Raw genomic sequence first — 20,563 nt, 5'->3', positions numbered from 1 at the left:
TGTGTGAGCACAGGGCAGTGACCTCCAGGAGGGGCCCACGGGAATGCCTCAGGCTGGGAAAGTGGCAGCTGGTCACAGGGACATCCACCTGGGCCCGCACTCCCCGCCTCGTCTCCCTGCCCCTCTCTCTCCACATACCTAGTCTGGGAAGGTCCCAAAGGTTTGGACACAAGTCTGGGGACAGTCTGCATTAGTGAACAAGAAGACTTCCGGAAGCTAAATGTGTAACAGGGAAGCAGGCAGGGGCCCAGGGCATCACTTCAGCATTTCCTGGGAAGTCCGTCAATGGAGTGGATGAGGGTCCCATCCCCCCGCCCCGTGTGCCTGCCCACACCCTCCTCTGCCCCATCCCCATTGGGCTCCATTAGTCTTGTCTAGTGGATATCCATCACATGGGTATTTAATTTATGAGAATCCGACTATGAGTTCTCAGGCCACTACAGAGCAAGTGACTTCAATTTAAATACTGTAATTAAGAACACGGGGAAATCCTATCTTGCCCATGAACTCTTTATTAGACACCATGGTGAGTGCCATGGGGGACTGAGGTGGGTGGGCAGCCCCAGGGTGATGCTGTTTGGCCTTTCGAAGGGCAAGTTTGCTGAGTGGACAAGATGGGGAGGGAACCCCAGGCAGAGGGCAGAGCACGAGCAAAGACAGAGAGGGCAGTGTGGAGAGCTACCCAGAGGTCTTGCACCCTCCCTCCCGGCGGCCCCCGGCTCACATCACATCACAGCCACCAATTCATCAGGTTACTCCCAGCCTCAAGCACCTGCTGTGGCGCTCCTCTGCCCTTCATATCAGATCTAACGCTTTAACCAATCAGACAGCTCCATTAGCGCCCCCACCACTGCCGCCCCATCATGACTGCCCCCAGACAACCCCCTGCACCAGCTGGGCTGTGTTCTCTGCCATCTGGGAAGCCATTCGCCATCCCCCAGGCCCTCTCGTGCACCGGTCTGCAGGGAGAAAAGGCCCCACTCACCTTCCCGTGGGGGGAGCTGACCCTCGTGGCTGCCCTCCCACCAGGCACAGCCTTGAACTACTCTTCCAGGAGTGGGGAATGGGGCCAAGGACACAGAGTTAGCTGGGCTGGAGGAGGACCCCTGGTTCCACCCGCACCAGCTCTGCCACAGACAGGACTCTGTCCTGTGCCTCATTCTCCACAGCTGCAACCTGGGCTAACGACTGCTCCCCCTCACAGGGCTGCGTGGAGATGCAAGGGAAGACCTAGGAGAAAATGACAGCCCCGAACTGGGTGCAGAGCAGGTACTCAGGAAGCACAGGCCCACCCACCGTTCCGAGGCCCAGAGCGCACACCTGCTGACTGAGGTTTTCCACCTACATTTCCACCGGAGGGCCACTTACTCCCCTGCCCTGGACCAGAGGAGGCCCCCTACCACCACGTGTGTGTCCCGGAAACCACTGTGGGCAAGAAGGGTGGCCATCAGCCTCCGGTGCCCAAGGCCAGCCAGGCTGACCCGTGCTCGTGTTTCACAGCCCTAGCATTTCTGCTTGAGCTGAGCCTCCCCATCCTGTGACTCAGCAACTCCACCACCAGGATTCTACCCAAGAGAAACACGTACGTGCCCCCAAAAGGATCTGTTCCAGAATGTTCACAGCAGTTTTTTTCATAATCGCCAAAAACTGGAAACAATCCAAACATCCATCCACAGGAGAACGGATGAACAAAGTATGGTCATACAATGGCCATACAATGAAATACGACTCAGCAATAAAAAGGGAGCAAAATCCTCTACACCCAACAACATGAACAAACCTCAAAAGCACTGTGTTGGGCTTCCCTGGTGGCGCAGTGGTTGAGAGTCCGCCTGCCAATGCAGGGGACACGGGTTCGTGCCCTGGTTCGGGAAGATCCCACTTGCCACGGAGCAGCTGGGCCCGTGAGCCATGGCTGCTGAGCCTGCGCGTCCGGAGCCTGTGCTCCGCAACGGGAGAGGCCACAACAGTGAGAGGCCCGCAAAAAAAAAAAAAAGAAAAGACAAAAACACTGTGTTGAATACAAGACCCTGGTCATGAAAGAGCAGATGCTCTAAGGTTCCATTCATATGAAGTCCAAGAACATCTCAGGTGAAAGGTATCAGAACAATGGTTACCTCACAGGGTGGGTAGATAGAGACCAGGATGGGGCACAGGGAACTTTCTGGAATGATGAAAATGTCCTGTATCTTGCCTAGTGTGGTGGTTACACAGCGTATCAGCATCCTATTACTGCTGTAATAAATTATCACAAACTCAATGACTTAAGACCAGACAGTTCTGGAAGTCAGAAGTCTGACACGGGTCTCATCGGGCTAAAAATCAAGGTGTCGACCGGGCTGCGTTCCTTCTGGAGGCTCCAGGGGAAAATCCACTTCCTTGCCTTTTCCAGCTTCTAGGGGACACCTGCACTCCTTGGCTTGTGTGCCCTCCCTGCATCTTCAAGGCCAGCAGCAGAGTGCCTCCGAATCTCTGACTCTGGCCCTCCTGCCTCCCATTGTCCCTCTGCCCTTATAAGGACCCTTGGGGTTACCCTGAGCTCACCCCGATAATCCAGGACAATCTCAAATCCCTTAATGCAGTCACTTCTACAAAGTCCCTTTGGCCATGCAAGGTAACATATGTGAATGTTCCAGGAGAGTAGGACACGGACATCTTGAAGGACCATTATTGGTCCTTCAAGTATACGGATTTTACATATGTAAAATCCACGAGCTACGCACTTAACATGTGTACGCTTTACTGTATGTGAATTCTACCAATTATAACAGTAAAGAGCAAACAAGAAGGGCACCTATAACCTGGGCTGTAGATGTCTCGTCCCGGGCATGGCGCTGCAGGTACCATCTCACTTAATCCTCATACCCACCCTGCACCATCAACTGCTTTCTGGCAACGGAGGCGTGAGGAGAGAGAAAACCTCGCCTGCAGCTGGCAGGAGGCAAAGCCAGCTTGAATCCAAGCTCTGCCTGCCCCCCAAGTCACCGAACACCCCTGCTACGGGAGAGGCCCTTTGATGCCCCATTGTTATTGCCATGTGAGTACTAGAACTTTCCCCTAACTCGGTTCTGAGAAAAACAGTGGGATGAGAAAAGAAAACTCAAGGTAGGGACAGCAGGGGTGGTGGAGGCTGCGCACTGGAGACCCCCTGCCCTGTCCAGAGGGGTGACCGTGCTTTGGGTCCACCCAACAGAGGAATCAGAAATCCAAATTTTTAGGTGAAATCTCTCATCCATTTTAATTATAGGCAGAGTTCAAATGGATGAGCAAATCTTTGTCCACAGGCCTCCGGCCAGCCACCTTGCGCACCCCTCCCACCTGCCCCAGCCGCAGCCTCGCCCCTCAGAACCCCGCTCTGCTCTCTGCAGGCCACGGGCACCTGCGGGGAAACCGACAGAAGGACACAAAGCTGCTCCGGTGAGAAGGGACCTGACCGCTCCTAAAGGGAGCCCACGAGGCAGCTGTAATGAGGCCTCCTGCCTGCTGGGAATGCACACTCCAGCGGGGACCAGAGGCCCCGTTCCTGAGATCCCTGCTGCTCCCACCACTAAGGGACCTGCAAAAAGAAGGTCTGGGGCTTCCAGGCAAATTTGCCGTTTGCCCACCTGAGGGCCCCTGACCGCACCTTGATAGCTGGGGCCCAGGCCACCTGTGTCCAGGTTCAAGCAGAGCTCTGCTGAGCCATCCACAGCTGGGAGCCCAGGCACCTCAGGCAGCACCCGCCGGGAGCTCTAGGAGGAGACAGCTCGGTTACTTTTCCAGTCCCCCCGCCTCTCGTGCCCGCGCAGAGCCCTGCACCTGGGCAGTGCCCAGCCCACCCTGCTCCCTGGATGGTTGGTGGTGTAAGGGAGTCAAGGGGTCTTGTGGCGTGGCTTTCTTGCCAAGGGGGCAAAGCATGTGAGGGAGTGTTACAGAAATTATCCAGGACAAGGGTTTTTGAAGAACACAAAAATCTAAACTCGGAAGCCATCAGGCCGCCTCCCCACTCTCTCCCCCGTGGGGCCTTAACCAAGAACCACCACCTTTCGAGCCTCTGTGTCCTTGTCTATAAAAGGAGGATAACACCCCCTTCCCCAGGCACTGGGTTTTATGAAAGCGCATCTATCAGTTCTGTCTCACCTGGCCTGGTAAGTCTGGAAGGCTGGACACCCAGCGGTCAACAGGGGCTGCTCTGAGGGGTGTGGCCCTGGCTGTTTCCTCCTTTCTTCCTTTGGATTATACTTTCCGTGATGAACATGGAGCACTTTTGTCATGAGAACCAACGTTACCTTGGTTTTTACCCAGTCCCCGCCCAGGACACGGCGAGGACAGAGGAGACTGGGCAGGGTGGGGGGAGCAGGGTGTGAAGCTGGCCTTCACCCAGCAGCGCCTGCAGCCTCGCCGCTACTGCTCAGCCACGGTACTGGTCCTGCCCGAGGTCCCTGCCTGCTCCTCTGCTTCCCGCACCAGGACCCCCAGCCTCCACCAGCTCCCAGAGATCGCCCGGCTCCCGCACCCTGGGGCCACGCTCTGTCTGGCAAACCTCCCCAGCGACCCTACGGAGGAGGCTGTACCTCTCAGCTGCATCCTAGACACGAGGAGACAGAAGCTCGGGAAGGCTTCCGGTCCTGCCCAAGACCTCACAAGGAGTACGCTGCAGAGCTGAGACGCGCACCCGGGACTTGAGCTGGTCCCACCGTACCACGCGGCCCTCCAGAGCTGAGCGCCCAGCTCAGGGACCCACCTGGAAGGAGCTCTCGAACTGCCTTGACCTCTTGGCCTCCTCCAGGCCCAGGAGAGGAGCTCTACTTAGTGGGTTTGCTCTGGCTCTAACACTCAACCCTCCAAACGTCCCCAGCTGTCCCCTGCCTGAAGTGGGCCATTCTTGGTGCTGAGACAGAAATCTTGCCACCCTGCGGGGGGGTGGGGGGGGGCTTTCTGCTTGGGCCGCAGGCCTCACCCTGAGCTCCTAGGTCCTGGCTCCACCGCAGGGCTCCAGCCCCTCCAATCCGCACTGCCCTCAGCTTTACTCATGCACCTCCTGGTAGGAGTCCTGCTGTTCGGTCCCCAAATCTGGGAACAAGCCTGGAGCTGGCACTGTGCATGGGACGGCCACAGGGCCCCCCCATGGGCTCTGAGCCCTGAGGCTCAGGGTTAGGGTTAGGGTTAGGGTTAGGGTAGAGCTGGCACTGTGCATGGGACGGCCACAGGGCCCCCCCATGGGCTCTGAACCCTGAGGCTGGGGGTCGGGGGAGGCATGAGGGGGGGTCACCTTGAATTGTAAGCATCTTCACAGATGGAAACCAATTGACAAATTCTTCTCTGAGGGTGAGGCAAAACCAGTGTGAGCACGGGGAGAAGAGTGGGGAGGGAGGCGCTTCGCTGGCAGAAGGAGGTGGGAGGGGCCTCTATCTTGCGACTGAAATCCCTGACTACTTCTTAATGAGTCACAGGCTGCGCAGGGCCACCCCTCTGCCACGGTCATTGCATTTTCGCCTTCTGTTTGTGTTTGCAGCTCATTTCAACCTCACTGCTAGTATTTCAGTAACAAGTGACCCCGCCCTCCCCCGCTCCCCCTGCACTAAGATTTTTGAGGGGCAATGTTAACAGGACCCCAGCTGCATTCTTCAGCATGCTTTATTCTATCTTAAGGCCTTACTCTACAGGAATACATGTCCATTTCATAATACATATAACTACATAACTATAGATATATTGCAGTGTATATACTATATATTATATATATAATATAGCTCACTGAGGAAATCTGTTTTTTCCATAGAACTATTCATTCAACATACAAGGTTTAGATCAAAAAATAAGTAGGACAAAGTGAATTCTGACATTCCTACTGCGCCCTGATAAACCCCATCCCGCGGGCTCATCTTCCTTCCTGAGAACCTCAGGCTCTGCCCCCGGCATGTAGCACTTGGGGATCTCACTGGTGAATGTGCAGGAAAGGCCCAAGGAATGCAGCGTTGGGGAAAAATCAATGCCCACAACTAGCCAAGTCCTTGTGGGTTCATGTCTGAATGAACCATACGAACTCCAAGGGAAGACCTATGAGAAGCTTCCACAGTCTCTGTCTCTCTCTTCCTCTGTCTGTCTCTTTCCTTCCCTTTCCTCCCCTCTGTTGCTTCCTCTCCCTATCGCTCCATACCTGCATGCACACACGTACTCACGTGTGCACACGTACACACACGCGCGCACACATACACTCCCAGCAGCCTGTCCTGAGACGGGTCTGGAAGGACCCAGTGAGCCCAACAGAATCAGGTCTTCGCTGGGTCTTTGGCACCACTGCTCACCACTCCCCTTCGGACTAGACAATCCCCTTTCTTCCAAGTCCCCTCCAGGGCCCAAGCTGGGTGCTGCCACCCCAATGTCCCTATCCTCAGCCTCCCCCATCCTCAGTATCACAACCCAGACAAGCAGTCTTCGCTTGCCTTGAGGGACAGCAGGACCCTACTCGGCCACTAGGTCACTGTGTGTTCTTCAGGTGACTGCCACATTCTAGGATTCTGTTTCTTTATCAGGAAAATGAAGAGGTTGGCTCATAGGTGCTGAAAGCCCAATTGGACCTTCCAGCTTTAACCATTTCTCACTCTGATCATCAAAGTCACACCAAGTGCTGATGGCTGATAAAGACTCAGATCTGCACAGCAACTCTGACCCCAGATCTCCACCAATTCTGGTTCCATGATGCCTCAATGTACCAAGCAATAAAATCCCCTCTATGTGGGCCTAATAAAGTGTCATAAAGTTTTTATTTTGCCAAGGACAGACATTAAAACTGTCTTATTAAACCTATTATCTGCTATTTTATTCAATTCATAAAAGAACGGAAAATAGGACTGCACTAGTTATCTACTGCTATTAAGAAAAAAACTGGGCTTCCCTGGTGGCGCAGCGGTTGAGGGTCCGCCTGCCGATGCAGAGGACACGGGTTCGTGCCCCGGTCCGGGAAGATCCCACATGCCGCAGAGCGGCTGGGCCCATGAGCCATGGCTGCTGAGCCTGCGCGTCTGGAGCCTGTGCTCCGCAACGGGAGAGGCCACAACAGTGAGAGGCCCGCGTACCGCAAAAAAAAAAAAAAAAAGAAAAAAACTGTCTCCTACAGGTAGTTATGGTGCTAGTAACCCGAATAAGTCATTTGCAGGAGATGGTTCCTAGGTGAGGGCTGTACATACAGGTATTTCCCTGAAAATCTTCACATTCAGCAAAATCCTATTAAAAATAACAGGATTCATGGGGAAAATAGGGTTGTTGCATATCAGTCAACACCTACAGAACCCTGCACCTGAGCCTTTCCAAAACCAGTAATGGCTTGAGTGATATCCTGGTCCAGCGGCTACCGGGCCCTGGACCCAAGACCACACCATGAATAAGTCACTGGCTCCTGTTCCTCCTTTGAGATGAAGGACCTCAGGGGCACTCACTTCCTACAGAGACCGATCTCATCAAAATGAAAAGCCCCATCCGGAATGTCACCTGCACCACTGCTTTCTTACCGGGGCAACGCCTTCCAGCTCCTTCAGCTGCCCTCTGAGCTTTCCCATACAGCTTAAGGGGATGGAAAGATAAAACATCGCCACAACTGGCACTAAAGGAAGGTGAATCTACCCATTTCCCGTTTTCTTCTTAATTCTTATTGATCTTTAATCATGAGAAAGCCCATCCTGATCTACCAAAACATATGCACACAGGGAATATTTGCCACTGAGCCAACACAGCTTCCACGTACACCCACATCGGTCCCCCATTCGTCAATCATGGAAACGCATGTTGTAACAAACAAACAAATAATTTCAGGTGTAAGATAATGGGAAGTGGCTTTGAAGAAAATTCAACTGTGAGTAACATCTCACAGTTTACAAAGGGCTGATTTCTGGACAACTGGCGTGCACTCACAGAACGTCTTAAAAAGTAAGAAAATCCAGCCTACAAGTTGTTTGAAAACGTACGACAAGTTTTTAAGGTTTGTACTTGTATCATGTGAGTCAAGCTGACTCAGATTAAAAATAGCCCCGAATTTTTTGCAGCACCTCCCATAAAGAGGTGGAGTCTATTGCTCCACCCCTTGCCTCTGGCCGGCCTGGTGAATTGCTTCGAGGAGGAGAATGACTTCTCAGGAAGGTCTCAAGGCCTTGCAGCCTCCCCCCTCCTCCTCTTGCTGCCCTGAGACCACCACGTGCAGGAGCCCGAGCTAGCCTCCTTGAGGATGAAAGACCACATGGAGAAAGAACCCAGCTGCCAGCCAGCACCAACCCCCAGGCCCATGAGTGAGGCTATCTGGGCTCTCCAGCCCAGCTGAGTCATCAGACGTCTGCAGTCACATTAGTGACCCCAGGCAAAGTCAGTGAAAGACCTACCCAGTAGAGACCTGCCAATAGGATGAGGAGCAAATACAATGGCTATTGTTTTAAACCATTAAATCCTGGGATAGTTTCTCACATAGCAGAAGCAGATACAATGTGATATTTTGTAGACAGTTCACTAATTCTTTATTAATTTAATAGTTTCCCCCACTTGGGAGCCAATAAACCTTTGATTCAGGTCTCAATGATTCCATAGGCCCCTAAGAAGGATCTAATCCAGCCCCAAAAGTGGCAGTGTCTCCAAAGACCCTACCAGGATTGATTAAAAGCCAAGGGCTGACCAACAGCCCAAACTCTAGGAAGGCATCATGCAGCAGGTTCGAGAGGAACCCGACAGATGTAAAACACAGAGGAGAACAGTTCCCAACATTCACACTGCTCCTGGGGGAGGCGGAAGACTCTGTAACCAACGCACCTAAATCTTTCTGACTGTGGTAGGCTGAAAAACGCGCCGCCCACCCCAAATGTGCCTGTGTTCTAACCCCTGGAACCCATGAGTATATGAAAAAAGGATTTTGCAGATGTGATTGAATTAAGGATCTTGAAAGAGGGAGATTATCCTGGATTATCCGGGTGGGCCTAATAAGAGATCCTTATACAAGGGTCCTTAAAAGAGGAGGTAGGAGGGGCAGAGTCAGGGGAAGATGTGACAATGGAAGCAGAGATTGGAGTGATGCACTTTGAAGACGGAAGAAGGGGCCGAGAGCCGAGGAATGCAGGTGACCTCTAGAGGCTGGAAAATGCGAGGAGGCGGGTTCTCCCCTAGAGCCTCCAGAAGGAACACAGCTCTGCCAGCACCTTGACTTTAGACCGATGAGACCCAGTTTGGAATTACTTCCAACCTCCAAACTGTAAGATAATACAGTTGTGTTGTTTTATGCCACTGAGTTTGCGATCATTTTTACAACAGCAGTAGGAAACTAATACACTGGAGAATTCCTCCTGACTACAAGAACGTTAACTTGGAACTTTTATCCGTATAACAAAAACAGCTAATAATAACAGCCAACGTTAATTTAGTGTCTACTTTGTGGCTCTGTTCTAAGTGCTTTTCTTGTACAAACTCATTTAATCCTCACAAAAACCATATGAAGAAGACTATTACAATCCATATTTTACAGATGAGAAAACTGAGTCTTTAAGAGGTTAAGTAACTCGCTAGGGCCACAGAACAGGTAAACGACACAGCCCACAGCTGAGCCCAGGCAGTCTGACTCCAGACCCCACATTTAACCATTACATCTCCCAAGTCAAACCAACAATGATAATAATCAATTACAGCCATTTACTGAGCCCCGTCTAGGTACCAGGCTCATGCCCAGCCCTGGACATACTGTCTCTCACTTAATAGTCACAACACCCCAGTGAAGCAGGATTATTTTTCATCCTTATTTACAGCAGAAGAAACTGAGGCACAGCAATGTTACACCCAGATGTTAAACACATCTGAACCTAGAAGCGTCAGAAGCAAAAGCTCGAGTTTAACCACACACCCTCCTGCCTCCTTCATCCCACTTGAGGCCCAGATGGCTGAGAAGAGGACAGAGATAAGTAGCACGACCACATAATTTATCTTCCAAATTGAGATACTGAGAAAGTGAACGGAGTCACTATTAATGCTTTCACTGGGGCAAGAGGCATAGAGCAGAACTGTCCCGGCAAACCCAGACACATGGCCACCCTAAAGATAAGTGGACTAAAATCAAGGTGCATACTCTGCAGGTCACGGTTCCCCAGAAGGGGCGCTGTGGAGCAGCTGTTGGCCCCTCCTGACATCTACAGCTGCCAGGTCACCGTCAAGGCTGGAAAAGGAGGGTGGTCCTGGCAGAGCTCAGAGCAGAATCTGCAAAGCTCCAGATCTGGGGTGTTATCACGGCGGGCCAAGTCTTTCCGATGGTGGTCTGGAAGTCCACTGAGGGCAGAGGTTGGGCAGCCCTGGATAGAGCTCAGGTATGCAAAGAGACCTTGAACCCCACTGGTGCCCAAGTCAGAAATCCATCGTGGAGCTCAGAGGCTCGGCAAAGGGCTAAGTGAGAGCCAAGCAGGGTCAGCATCCTGAGACACCAGCTCTCCTCTAAAGACCTGGGTCTGAACAAGACAAGGTTGCCCACTCTCACCACTATTATTCAACATAGTTTTGGAAGTTTTAGCCACAGCAATCAGAGAAGAAAAAGAAATAAGAGGAATCCAAATCAGAAAAGAAGAAGTAAAACTGTCACTGTTTGCAGATGACATGATACTATATAGAGAGAATCCTAAAGATGCTACCAGAAAACTACTAGAGCTAATCAATGAATTTGGTAAAGTAGCAGGATACAAAATCAATGCACAGAAATCTCTTGCATTCCTATACACTAATGATGAAAAATCTGAAAGAGAAATTAAGGAAACGCTCCCATCTACCACTGCAACAAAAAGAATAAAATACCTAGGAATAAACCTACCTAAGGAGACAAAGACCTGTATGCAGAAAACTGTAAGACACTGATGAAAGAAATTAAAGATGATACAAACAGATGGAGAGATATACCATGTTCTTGGATTGAAAGAATCAACAATGTGAAAATGACTGTACTACCCAAAGCAATCTACAGATTCAATGCAATCCCTATCAAACTACCAATGGCATTTTTCACAGAACTACAACAAAAAATTTCACAATTTGTATGGACACACAAAAGACCCTGAATAGCCAAAGCAATATTGAGAAAGAAAAACGGAGCTGGAGGAATCAGGCTCCTGGACTTCAGACTATACTACAAAGCTACAGTAATCAAGACAGTATGGTACTGGCACAAAAACAGAACTATAGATCAATGGAACAGGATAGAAAGCCCAGAGATAAATTCACACACATATGGTCACCTTATCTTTGATAAAGGAGGCAAGAATATACAATGAAGACAGCCTCTTCAATAAGTGGTGCTGGGAAAACTGGACAGCTACATGTAAAAGAATGAAATTAGAACACTTCCTAACACCATACACAAAAATAAACTCAAAATGGATTAAAGACCTAAATGTAAGGCCAGACACTATAAAACTCTTAGAGGAAAACACAGGCAGAACACTCTATGACATAAATCACAGCAAGATCCTTTTTGACCCACCTCCTAGAGAAATGGAAAGAAAAACAAAAATAAACAAATAGAACCTAATGAAACTTAAAAGCTTTTGCACAGCAAAGGAAAGCATAAAGAAGACAAAAAGACAACCCTCAGAATGGGAGAAAATATTTGCAAATGAAGCAACTGACAGAGGATTAATCTCCAAAATATACAAGCAGCTCATGCAGCTCAATATCAAAAAACAAACAACGCAATCCAAAAATGGGCAGAAGAGACCTAAGTAGACATTTCTCCAAAGAAGATATACAGATTGCCAACAAACACATGAAAGGATGCTCAACATCACTAATCATTAGAGAAATGCAAATCAAAACTACCATGACGTATCACCTCGCACCAGTCAGAATGGTCATCATCAAAAAATCTACAAACAATAAATCCTGGAGAGGGTTTGGAGAAAAGGGAACCCTCCTGCACTGTTGGTGGGAATGTAAATTGGTACAGCCACTATGGAGAACAGTATGGAGGGTCCTTAAAAAACTAGAAATAGAACTACCATATGACCCAGCAAGCCCACTACTGGCCATATACCCTGAGAAAACCATAATTCAAAAAGAGTCATGTACCACAATGTTCATGGCAGCTCTATTTACAATAGCTAGGACATGGAAGCAACCTAAGTGTCCATCAACAGATGAATGGATAAAGAAGATGTGGCATATATATACAATGGAATATTACTCAGCCATAAAAAGAAATGAAATTGAGTTATTTGTAGTGAGGTGGATGGACCTAGAGACTGTCATACAGAGTGAAGTAAGTCAGAAAGAGAAAAACAAATACCGTATGCTAACACATATATATGGAATGTAAAAAAAAAATGGTTCTGAAGAACCTAAGGGCAGGACAGGAATAAAGATGCAGACATACAGAGTGGACTTGAGGACACAGGGAGGGGGAAGGGTAAGCTGGGACGAAGTGAGAGAGTGGCATGGACATATACACACTACCAAATGTAAACTAGATAGCTAGTGGGAAGCAGCTGCATAGCACAGGGAGATCCGCTCGGTGCTTTGTGTCCACCTAGAGGGGTGGGATAGGGAGGGTGGGAGGGAGAAGCAGAGATATGGGGATATATGTTTACGTATAGCTGATTCACTTTGTTATACAGCAGAAACTAACACACCATCGTAAAGCAATTATACTCCAATAAAGATGTTAAATAAATTAATTAATTAAATAAAGACCTGGGCCTGCTGGACAAGAACCCGGGCGCCTGAGGCTCAGGTTGTGTCTGCCCCTTCCCAGCAGTGGGATCTCGTCCAGCCCTTCTTTCCTCTGAGCCTCCTGGACGAAATGCAGCCTCTGAAAACTGCCCTATCTCCATCCACAGGATTCATCATAATAAACAATAATAGTGGACAACAGCAAGTACTCACCATGAGCCAGGAAGTGTACTCAGCACTTAGCAGGGGTTATGGGAGTAAATAAAATCCACTCTGGGATGGGTGCATAGGCTATTCCCACTTTACAGATGAGGAAACTGAGGTGGGGGGGAGTAAGTAAATTGCCCAGAATCCCATTGCTGATAAGTAGTGAAGCTAGGATTGGAATCCAAGCTGAGTGTCCCTGTAAAATCCTATTGGAACATTCTCTCTTCCCCACCTGGCCAACCCAGAGCGGCGCACTCTAGTTAGTGCAGGGATCCCCAGAGGGAGGGTCCCATTCCCCTGGTGGACCAGGGACCAGGCAGTCACGTTTCACACTAATTCTCGACCAATTATAAGACTCATTGATAGGCTTTGCAAATATATCCCCAGGCCCCATTTCCCTGATGGGTCTAATTCCAGAAAATCTGGGAATGAGAATTTTAATGACCTCCCCCCAGGTGATTCCTAAAGCTTTTCCCTTCCTGTTCAAGACCCTCTTGAGCCTGATTCCATGAAAGAGTCTGCTGCTCCCATGTCCTTGACCTCCTCTAAAACGCTCTAGTCTCCCTCTGGACCCAGAGCGCAGCCTCAGCAGAAAACCTTCTGCAGGCAGCAGGATCTGTCTAAAGTACTAACTTCATGTGGGTTCCATGCATTTGGGCTATGGTTACCTTCTGTTTGTGGAAATGATACAGGTTTTCTATTTATGGAAGTGATATAAATAAGACTCTTAAAATAAGTGCATTAAAGAAAAACAGTAGGTCAATTTTTTAAATAATACATTATAGTTTGGGTGGTCGGTACAAAAAAGGGGAACCTCAAGTAGCTAAAGACAGACGGAGAAGCAGTTCCCTGAGGATAAGAGGTGCCTGAGGAGGCTTTCCTGACAGCCCTGAGCTCTGTGCTAGCACCAGCCCCAAGAGCTAGGTCACCGGGGGGATGCATTTAATTCCACTCAGCCTCAGTTTCCCCCTGTGTAAAATCAGCCACTTCGTGGAGTACTTGTGAAGATTTAATGAGATGAGACAGGTGAAGTATTTAACACAGGGCTGCTGCTTAAGACTCCCCGGTGACTCAGACAGTCCAGCACCAGGGAGTGGACCGTGTCCGCTCCCTCCCCTCCACTCCCACGTGCTAAGGTCCCAAGTCTGAAATGCAGACATGTGAAAACTCAGTGATTCTCAAACTTGGCCACTCTCCCAAAGAGGTCCTGATATAATAGTTCTGGGATGAGGCCTGGGCACCAGGAATTTTAAAACACTCTCCAAATGCTTCTAACAGGCAGCCAGGATTAAGAACCACTGTGGTAACTAACCCCAGGGAATGTCCAGTGGCCAAAAAGTGTGGCTCCTAGGGCTTCCCTGGTGGCGCAGTGGTTGAGAGTCCGCCTGCCGATGCAGGGGACACGGGTTCGTGCCCCGGTCCGGGAAGATCCCACGTGCCACGGAGCGGCTGGGCCCGTGAGCCATGGCCGCTGAGCCTGCGCGTCCGGAGCCTGTGCTCCGCAACGGCAGAGGCCACAACAGTGAGAGGCCCGCGTACCGCAAAAAAACAAAAACAACAACAAAAAAAGTGTGGCTCCTGACACCACCCACTCCAGGACCATTTCTGGATGACAGCTGCCCTCATTCTTGCTTCCCACCAGTGGACTCTGCAAAGATGGGGAAAGGTGTTCAAAAGCATTCAAAACAGTTTCCTGCCCATCCGTTATCTTCACTGTTCCCACAACACACCCAGCAGGCATCATGCACCCCTTTCACAGACCAGGCAAGGAAACCTTAGGTGGAGCTGACCCGCAGTCTTTGGGCTCCAAAGCCACTTTGCTCCTCCAGCCCTCCGCACCTCTAGTGCACATCTGGACCAAGAGCAGGACTGGGAGTCATTTGCAATAAACATAACACAGCAGGGATTTGCAGAGCCCGCTGCGGGGGCCCGGGTGGGAGGCGATCGCTCCCTGCCACATGCTGCTTATTCATTAAACCGCTGGTTCCTCCCTGCCATTCTAATTATGCGCAGCGATAATAAAGAAGCTTTCTCTCTCACCAAAGAGGCTTATTTATGCGAAGAGAGCACTTCACCCCCACAAGATTGAGTCGTCACTCAAAGCCTTGTTGGAATCAAAGTCGCATCTCTTCAGCGATTGACTGAACCCCACCCACCTCCCCCTCCAGCTTCCGCCCACTCCTGAGCATCAGCGTTTCTAGAAGCGCCACTTCCCTGTGGAGTGGGCAGGATGTGGATGCCATTCCCCACTGCTGTACTCCCTCACAGTTTGCTGACTGAGATTCACTCAACACACAGTAGGACAATTATTGAGCACCTACTATGTGCCTCCCTAAAAGTATGGAAATGCAAGACACAGTCCCTGCCCCTGCTGGGAGAAAAGTGAGTGAGAGAAAGAGCACAATCTTTTAAGCTCCATGACCAATTCATACCCCATCTCCAGCATTCATTGGCTGGGTGAAGAGATTCATTGGCTGGGAAAAGTTACAAAATTTCTCAAAGGCCTCAACTGCCGCATCAGCAAAATGGGGTAATAATAACACCAACCTCATGGGGCTGTTGGGGGAGTCAGTGGGATATTCCCATAGGAAACCGGAATGAACGCTAGTTGGGATTAGCCATGGTTAGCACCAAAGGCTTTGCCCCACACAGGCAGGATCTCATCCAGATGGAGGAGTCCAGGAAGGCTTCCTGAGAAGTGATACCTGAGCTGAGTTTTGAAGGATGAGCAGGAGTTTGCTAGAGAAAGTGAGGATGTTCCAGACAGGGGGAACTGCATGAGGGCCACAGAAGATGACAGGGCTCTGGGAAACGAAGGAGATGGAAAACGCAGGAGACACGCACAGGGGTGCATCACGGTGACAGGGGACAGAGCTGCAAGGCAGGTGTGGACATGCAAGTGGATCCCATGGCCACCGCCCTAACTAGCGATACCCAGAGCATCACTTCGACTTTTTCCTGGCTCCTTTGGGAGCCACAACCAGTACCCTTCCACGCCCATCCGGAGTTCAGTGGCCACAGGAAAGTGGGGCAGCCACGCTCTATTAGTCATGCACTCATTCATGCAGATGCTCAGCACAACTCCCGGAGGGCCCAGCACATGCTGCGAGACCACCTCCTAACCCTCACTCAGCCCGTTTCCAGATGTGCCACGCTGGCCTGGCAGCTTTCTCCTCAGTGAAATAGGGGTGAAAGTGCCCCTTCCTAGAGTCATTCATCCAATAACAAATGTGACCAGGGCTAAGTGAGATAATTCAGTATTCTCAGATTTCAATACAAACTAAGTCCTCAATAAACGTCACAATTTAAAATGTTTATTTTTTATTACAATTATCTGCCAGGATGGTAAGAATCCCATCTCCAAAGCCCAAAGCACTGCTTCTGGAGGTACCCCCAACCCAGGCAAAACCCCTGCCTGCTGTGCCTCTCCTTACCCTCCCCCAACCCTGGAGCAAATGACCTGGTTTCCACTGCCCACACCTAGTCCTGACTCGGTCACCACAGGAGCTAGTCCAGCCTGAACCACGCCAGCCCCCCAGTTGACCTCATCCTTCTAGGGCTCCACATGTCAACCAACTCAGGTGTTGGTGGGGGCAAGCCTGAGGGTCATCTCAGCCTTTTTGGTCCAAAGCTCCAGGGGTTAAAGGGTGGACCTTCTGATTTTATAAAGTAACTAATTTAAATGTTCTATTAACGAAATTTGCAAACACATACAAAGCAAATGGAACAGTAATGAACCATCAGGTACCCGCCACCCAGCTTCAGTGACCACCAACCTGCCATTCTTGTTTCACAGGCACGTCCCCCTCTTGATTTACTGGGAGAAGTTTTATAGCTTTGTGGCCATCCCTTCTAGCATACCCCACCCCCCGGGGTGCCCACTGCTCACAAGTCCCATCCCATTTTGATGCCTCTGGCACCGAGAGAATCCTTGAAATAATCCCCTGAAGAACAATCATTTTTATGTCCCTAACAGAATGGTAATCACTGGCCCACGGGGCTGTGCAGGATGGTGGTGAAGGGCTGGAGCCCTGGAATCAGGACAGCCTGCTCTGTGTCCCAAGTCCATGTGCCTAGGTCCAAATCAATACTCACTAGATATGTGACCTTGGATAGGTCATTCAACCTATGTTTAGATTTCCTACCCAGTAAAGGGGCAATGCTGGTACCAGGTTTCTTGTGTGGCTTTAAAAAATAAAATAATGCATGTTCATTGCCCAGCACAGAATATGCAATGAGGAAACCTTAGAAATAGATGTGTTAGATGGTGGGTGAGCAGGCTCAGCTCCTATGAGATACTATTAATATCTCTCATTTTATAGATGAAGGGATGGAGGCCAGAGAGAAGCAGTGAGCTGCCAGGGACAGCCTGCTCTGTGTCCCAAGTCCATGTGCCTGGAATTGTCACAGCATGCCTGGAACCACAGATCACTGGAAGTGAAGAAACACTCTAGAATAGATGCAGGCAGCAGTGGCAGGTAGCCCAGCACACCCCGCATGTCTCCCCATTCTGGATGGGGAGCTCTCTCAGCCTGAGAAGAGACAACTACACAGTGCCCCTGTGAGTGTGTGCAGGGTAGGGGTGCTGAATTCCATTTTTCTAGACAAAGCGGGGGAGGAGGCTGGTACACATCGTTGCTCACTCTTCTGATTTGACAAATCCTATGGCCAACCTTGCACTGGATATAGCCACCCACTGTTCTAACATAAGAGGCAAGAAACTGCTTCACTAACTTAAGCTTTAGCAATCCTTAGCAGTTCTGATGTTCCTCCCTATCATCCTACTTTTTTTTTTTTCCAATTTAAAGGGTGGGGAAAAGATAAATCAATCCAGTTGCTGAGTGATGTTCAGACAAAGACAGCCTCCAGCCCACTGCCCGTGTTTGCCAGCTGAGGAAGGGCAGGAGAGGGGGGCAGATTCGAGATGCTGTATTTAGGCCCCGCCTGGACTCTCCACGTCCCTTCCAGGAATGAGCCTTGTCAGGATCTCCCCCTCCCCCCAGCACTCCCCCACCACTGCAGTGCTGTGTCGGGAGGCACCTCCCAGATCCGCAGGAACAATGGGCTGGGGAGGGGGCAGGTGCGACTCCGAGCTCATCAGAGGGCGAGGGGACGCGGCCACAGACAGCAAGACTGTGAGTACACTTCTCGTGGTGGTTGTGCTGCCACCTGAATCAGTTTCCCCATCTCCAGTGGGGTCCCCGCACAGCCGAGCGCTCCTTTCCTGGACGAATTTCCCTTACGCCCTAGGCATTTAATTTCGTCCCCGCTAGGAGGCTTGCCTTGTCGCTCCGGAGGAAGCCCCCGGGCCACGCTCCCCTCCAGCAGCTGCTACTGCCAAGGCCCTGCAGGTCAGGGACGCGCGGCATCCTTCGTGCGCCCAACTTTCCCCACTTGGGACCCACAATCCTGGCCAGCCTGTCCCCTCTGCTGGCGAAAGCCATGATTTATAGCCCTGGGATCCAAGAGCTGCCCCTCCTCTTTCCCCCACTCCCAGGTCCAGTCTCGCTCCTTACCCTCCCTCCCCCCACTTTCTGAGCCTGAACCACGCTTCCCAAAGAAAGCGGCCCTGGCACATTTGCTAAATGCGAGCGTCTGCCCCCTGCACTGGGCGCCGTCTCCTCCCCCCAAGCCCGGGGAAGAAGGGATAGAGGAGCCCCCGCCGCTTCCCTCCTCCTCAGCCCAGAGAATCCCCGGGGGTGGGCGGGGATGTAGAGTGAGATGCAGTTCGGCCCGGAGCTACAGCCGCCACTCCGGGTGCATCTGTCCGGGTGAGAGAACAGGTCCAAATCTCTGACTCCCCCTGGTGCCCACCCCCGCCTCGCTGAGTCACGAAAATGAGCCGCTGGGGACACCGGGTCACCCCGAGGCCGGCCGTTTAAATGGCCAGCGTGGGCGTCCCCGCATAGCACGCAGGGGACGGACATGGGGGAGGGTCCTCACCCAGACGTGCATTGGGCCCCCGCCGCAGGCGACATCCCGCGGCGGGGACAGTGGGGTGTCCGGGCGGGGGCTGCGGTCCTCGCCGCAGTGTCCGCACCCCAGCTGGGAGCGGAGCACGTGACCAGCGGGCCACCCTTGGCCCCCTGGACTCCCGGCCCCGCCGCGGTGCTGACCCCGGCCCTGCCTGCTAGGGAAGGATGGAGTGGGGGCGCCTACTTTTCCGTGGCCCGCGAGGGGACTGCGGGGCGCCGAGCGCGCCTCATCCCTTCCTCCGCCCGCCCCGCCGCAGCCGCAGGACCCGCACGCTGCGCTCACCTCGGGGCCCAGTGTCGCTGCCGCCGACCTCCTTGTCCGCCATGGTAGCGCAGCCCCCGCCCGCGAGAGGAGCCTCCGGCGCAGCGCCCGTGGCCGTGCAGGTCCCTGTCCGTGTTCTCCGCGGGCGCTCGGGCCGGGTCTGAGCCGCCGGGTAGCAGGAGCACTGTTCTGACGCGGCCGCCGCCGCAGCTCGGGCTCCTCCCCGTGCTCCTCCAGGGCCCGCCCCGCGCCCCGCCCCGCCCAGCCGGCCCGCTTGGGAAGGAAGGCGCGGCGTCCGGCCCAGCCGGAGAGCCCCGGGTCCTCCCTCCCGGACCCGCCGCGCCTAGCCGGGCCCCTCCTCTCCAGGGCTCACCCCCGAGGCGGCCGCACCCCGGGTGGTGGCGCGGCCCGGGCCCGGGGGCTCGCCAGCCGGCCGGAAGCAGGCGCGCACAGGGCACTCGGATGGGCGAGCGGCGGGGACTGGATTTCAGGCCCCCTCGGCCCCGCTACGCGCCAGACCTTTGGAACGGCCGGGGGCTGAAGCCCTACAGCAAGCACTGCACACGCACCCCACTCTCCAGAGGACGCCCGCTCCAGTTTATTTCTCTCCCCTAGGGTCCCAGAGGAGCGGTCAAGGACCCGCGCAAAGGCGGAACCCGGCGCGGCCAGCGCTCGGGCCGCAGACCGAGGACCTGCGCCGGGGCGGTGCTGTGGGCACCGACGCGGGCGTCCGCCTCCAGGCCGCCTGCCGGACTCCATGGCAACTCGGGACCCGGGAGGCGCTTGCTGCGGAGGCTGCGTGGAGCCTTCCATATATGGGCTCCCACCCGGGCCCTCCTTACAAGTCTGAGAATAACGACGTTAATAATTCAGGGCTTGGGAGGTCAGTGATTCATTCTCCCTGTCCTCTGGCTCCACCACACACGTGCCATGGGCACCTGTTCGGTCCTGGCCAGGTGGCTTCTGAGTCCGCTGTGCAAAGAGGCAACCAGGGCCGTGATAACATTCTAATGATCACAGTCACTGGATCCTTCCCTTGTGCCTGACACTATGCTAAGAGCTTAAGAGCCTTATCTCACTTTCTCCGAATAACTCTTAGAGTTGGGGACCAGAGGCCCCCATTTTGCAGATAAGAAAACTGAGGTTTGAGGGTGTTAAGTGACGATTCCAAGAACACACACAGCAAGTAAGTGCCCAGGCTGGAATCCCCACCTAGGTCAAAACCACCAGCTTTCCCTCTGCCTTGAGATGGGCCACAACTCCAAAAGGGCATTTAGGGGAGGTGTAATCGTGCAGCCCGTTTATGGAAGAGGGGATGGGCAGAGGGCTACAGGGAGAGCCCAGAGACTGGGGTCTGCTCAGAGGGTAATGGTCTGGGTGATGAGTTAAAAGGATGAACTTCGTCTATCTGCCTGCATTAAAAATCCCAAATGTACAGTCTCTGACTGTGTGTGAGACCACGGGCAAG

At 52.2% G+C, this 20,563-nt stretch overlaps 1 protein-coding gene across 4 annotated transcripts in view; it reads right to left on the bottom strand.

Annotated features, from left to right (window-relative positions):
* HSPA12A (heat shock protein family A (Hsp70) member 12A) overlaps positions 1-20,563 on the bottom strand; it is a 159,681-nt gene that overhangs the window by 49,293 nt on the left and 89,825 nt on the right. Inside the window, exon 1 of one of the 4 annotated variants that reach the window (XM_030839376.2) lies at positions 19,117-19,307. The exons of 2 other annotated variants lie outside the window; for them this stretch is intronic. In XM_030839376.2, coding sequence (XP_030695236.1) covers positions 19,117-19,159 — 43 coding nt within the window. In that variant the 5' untranslated portion in view covers positions 19,160-19,307. Of the gene's footprint in view, positions 1-19,116; positions 19,308-20,563 lie in introns of those variants that run through there. One more of the 4 variants, XM_070043901.1, reaches the window with a different exon arrangement.

Source organism: Globicephala melas, chromosome 16 (genome assembly GCF_963455315.2).
Source record: "Globicephala melas chromosome 16, mGloMel1.2, whole genome shotgun sequence".
Classification (NCBI taxonomy): domain Eukaryota; kingdom Metazoa; phylum Chordata; class Mammalia; order Artiodactyla; family Delphinidae; genus Globicephala; species Globicephala melas.
Note: the sequence above shows the minus strand (reverse complement) of the source record. Positions and strands in the feature narration are given on the sequence as shown.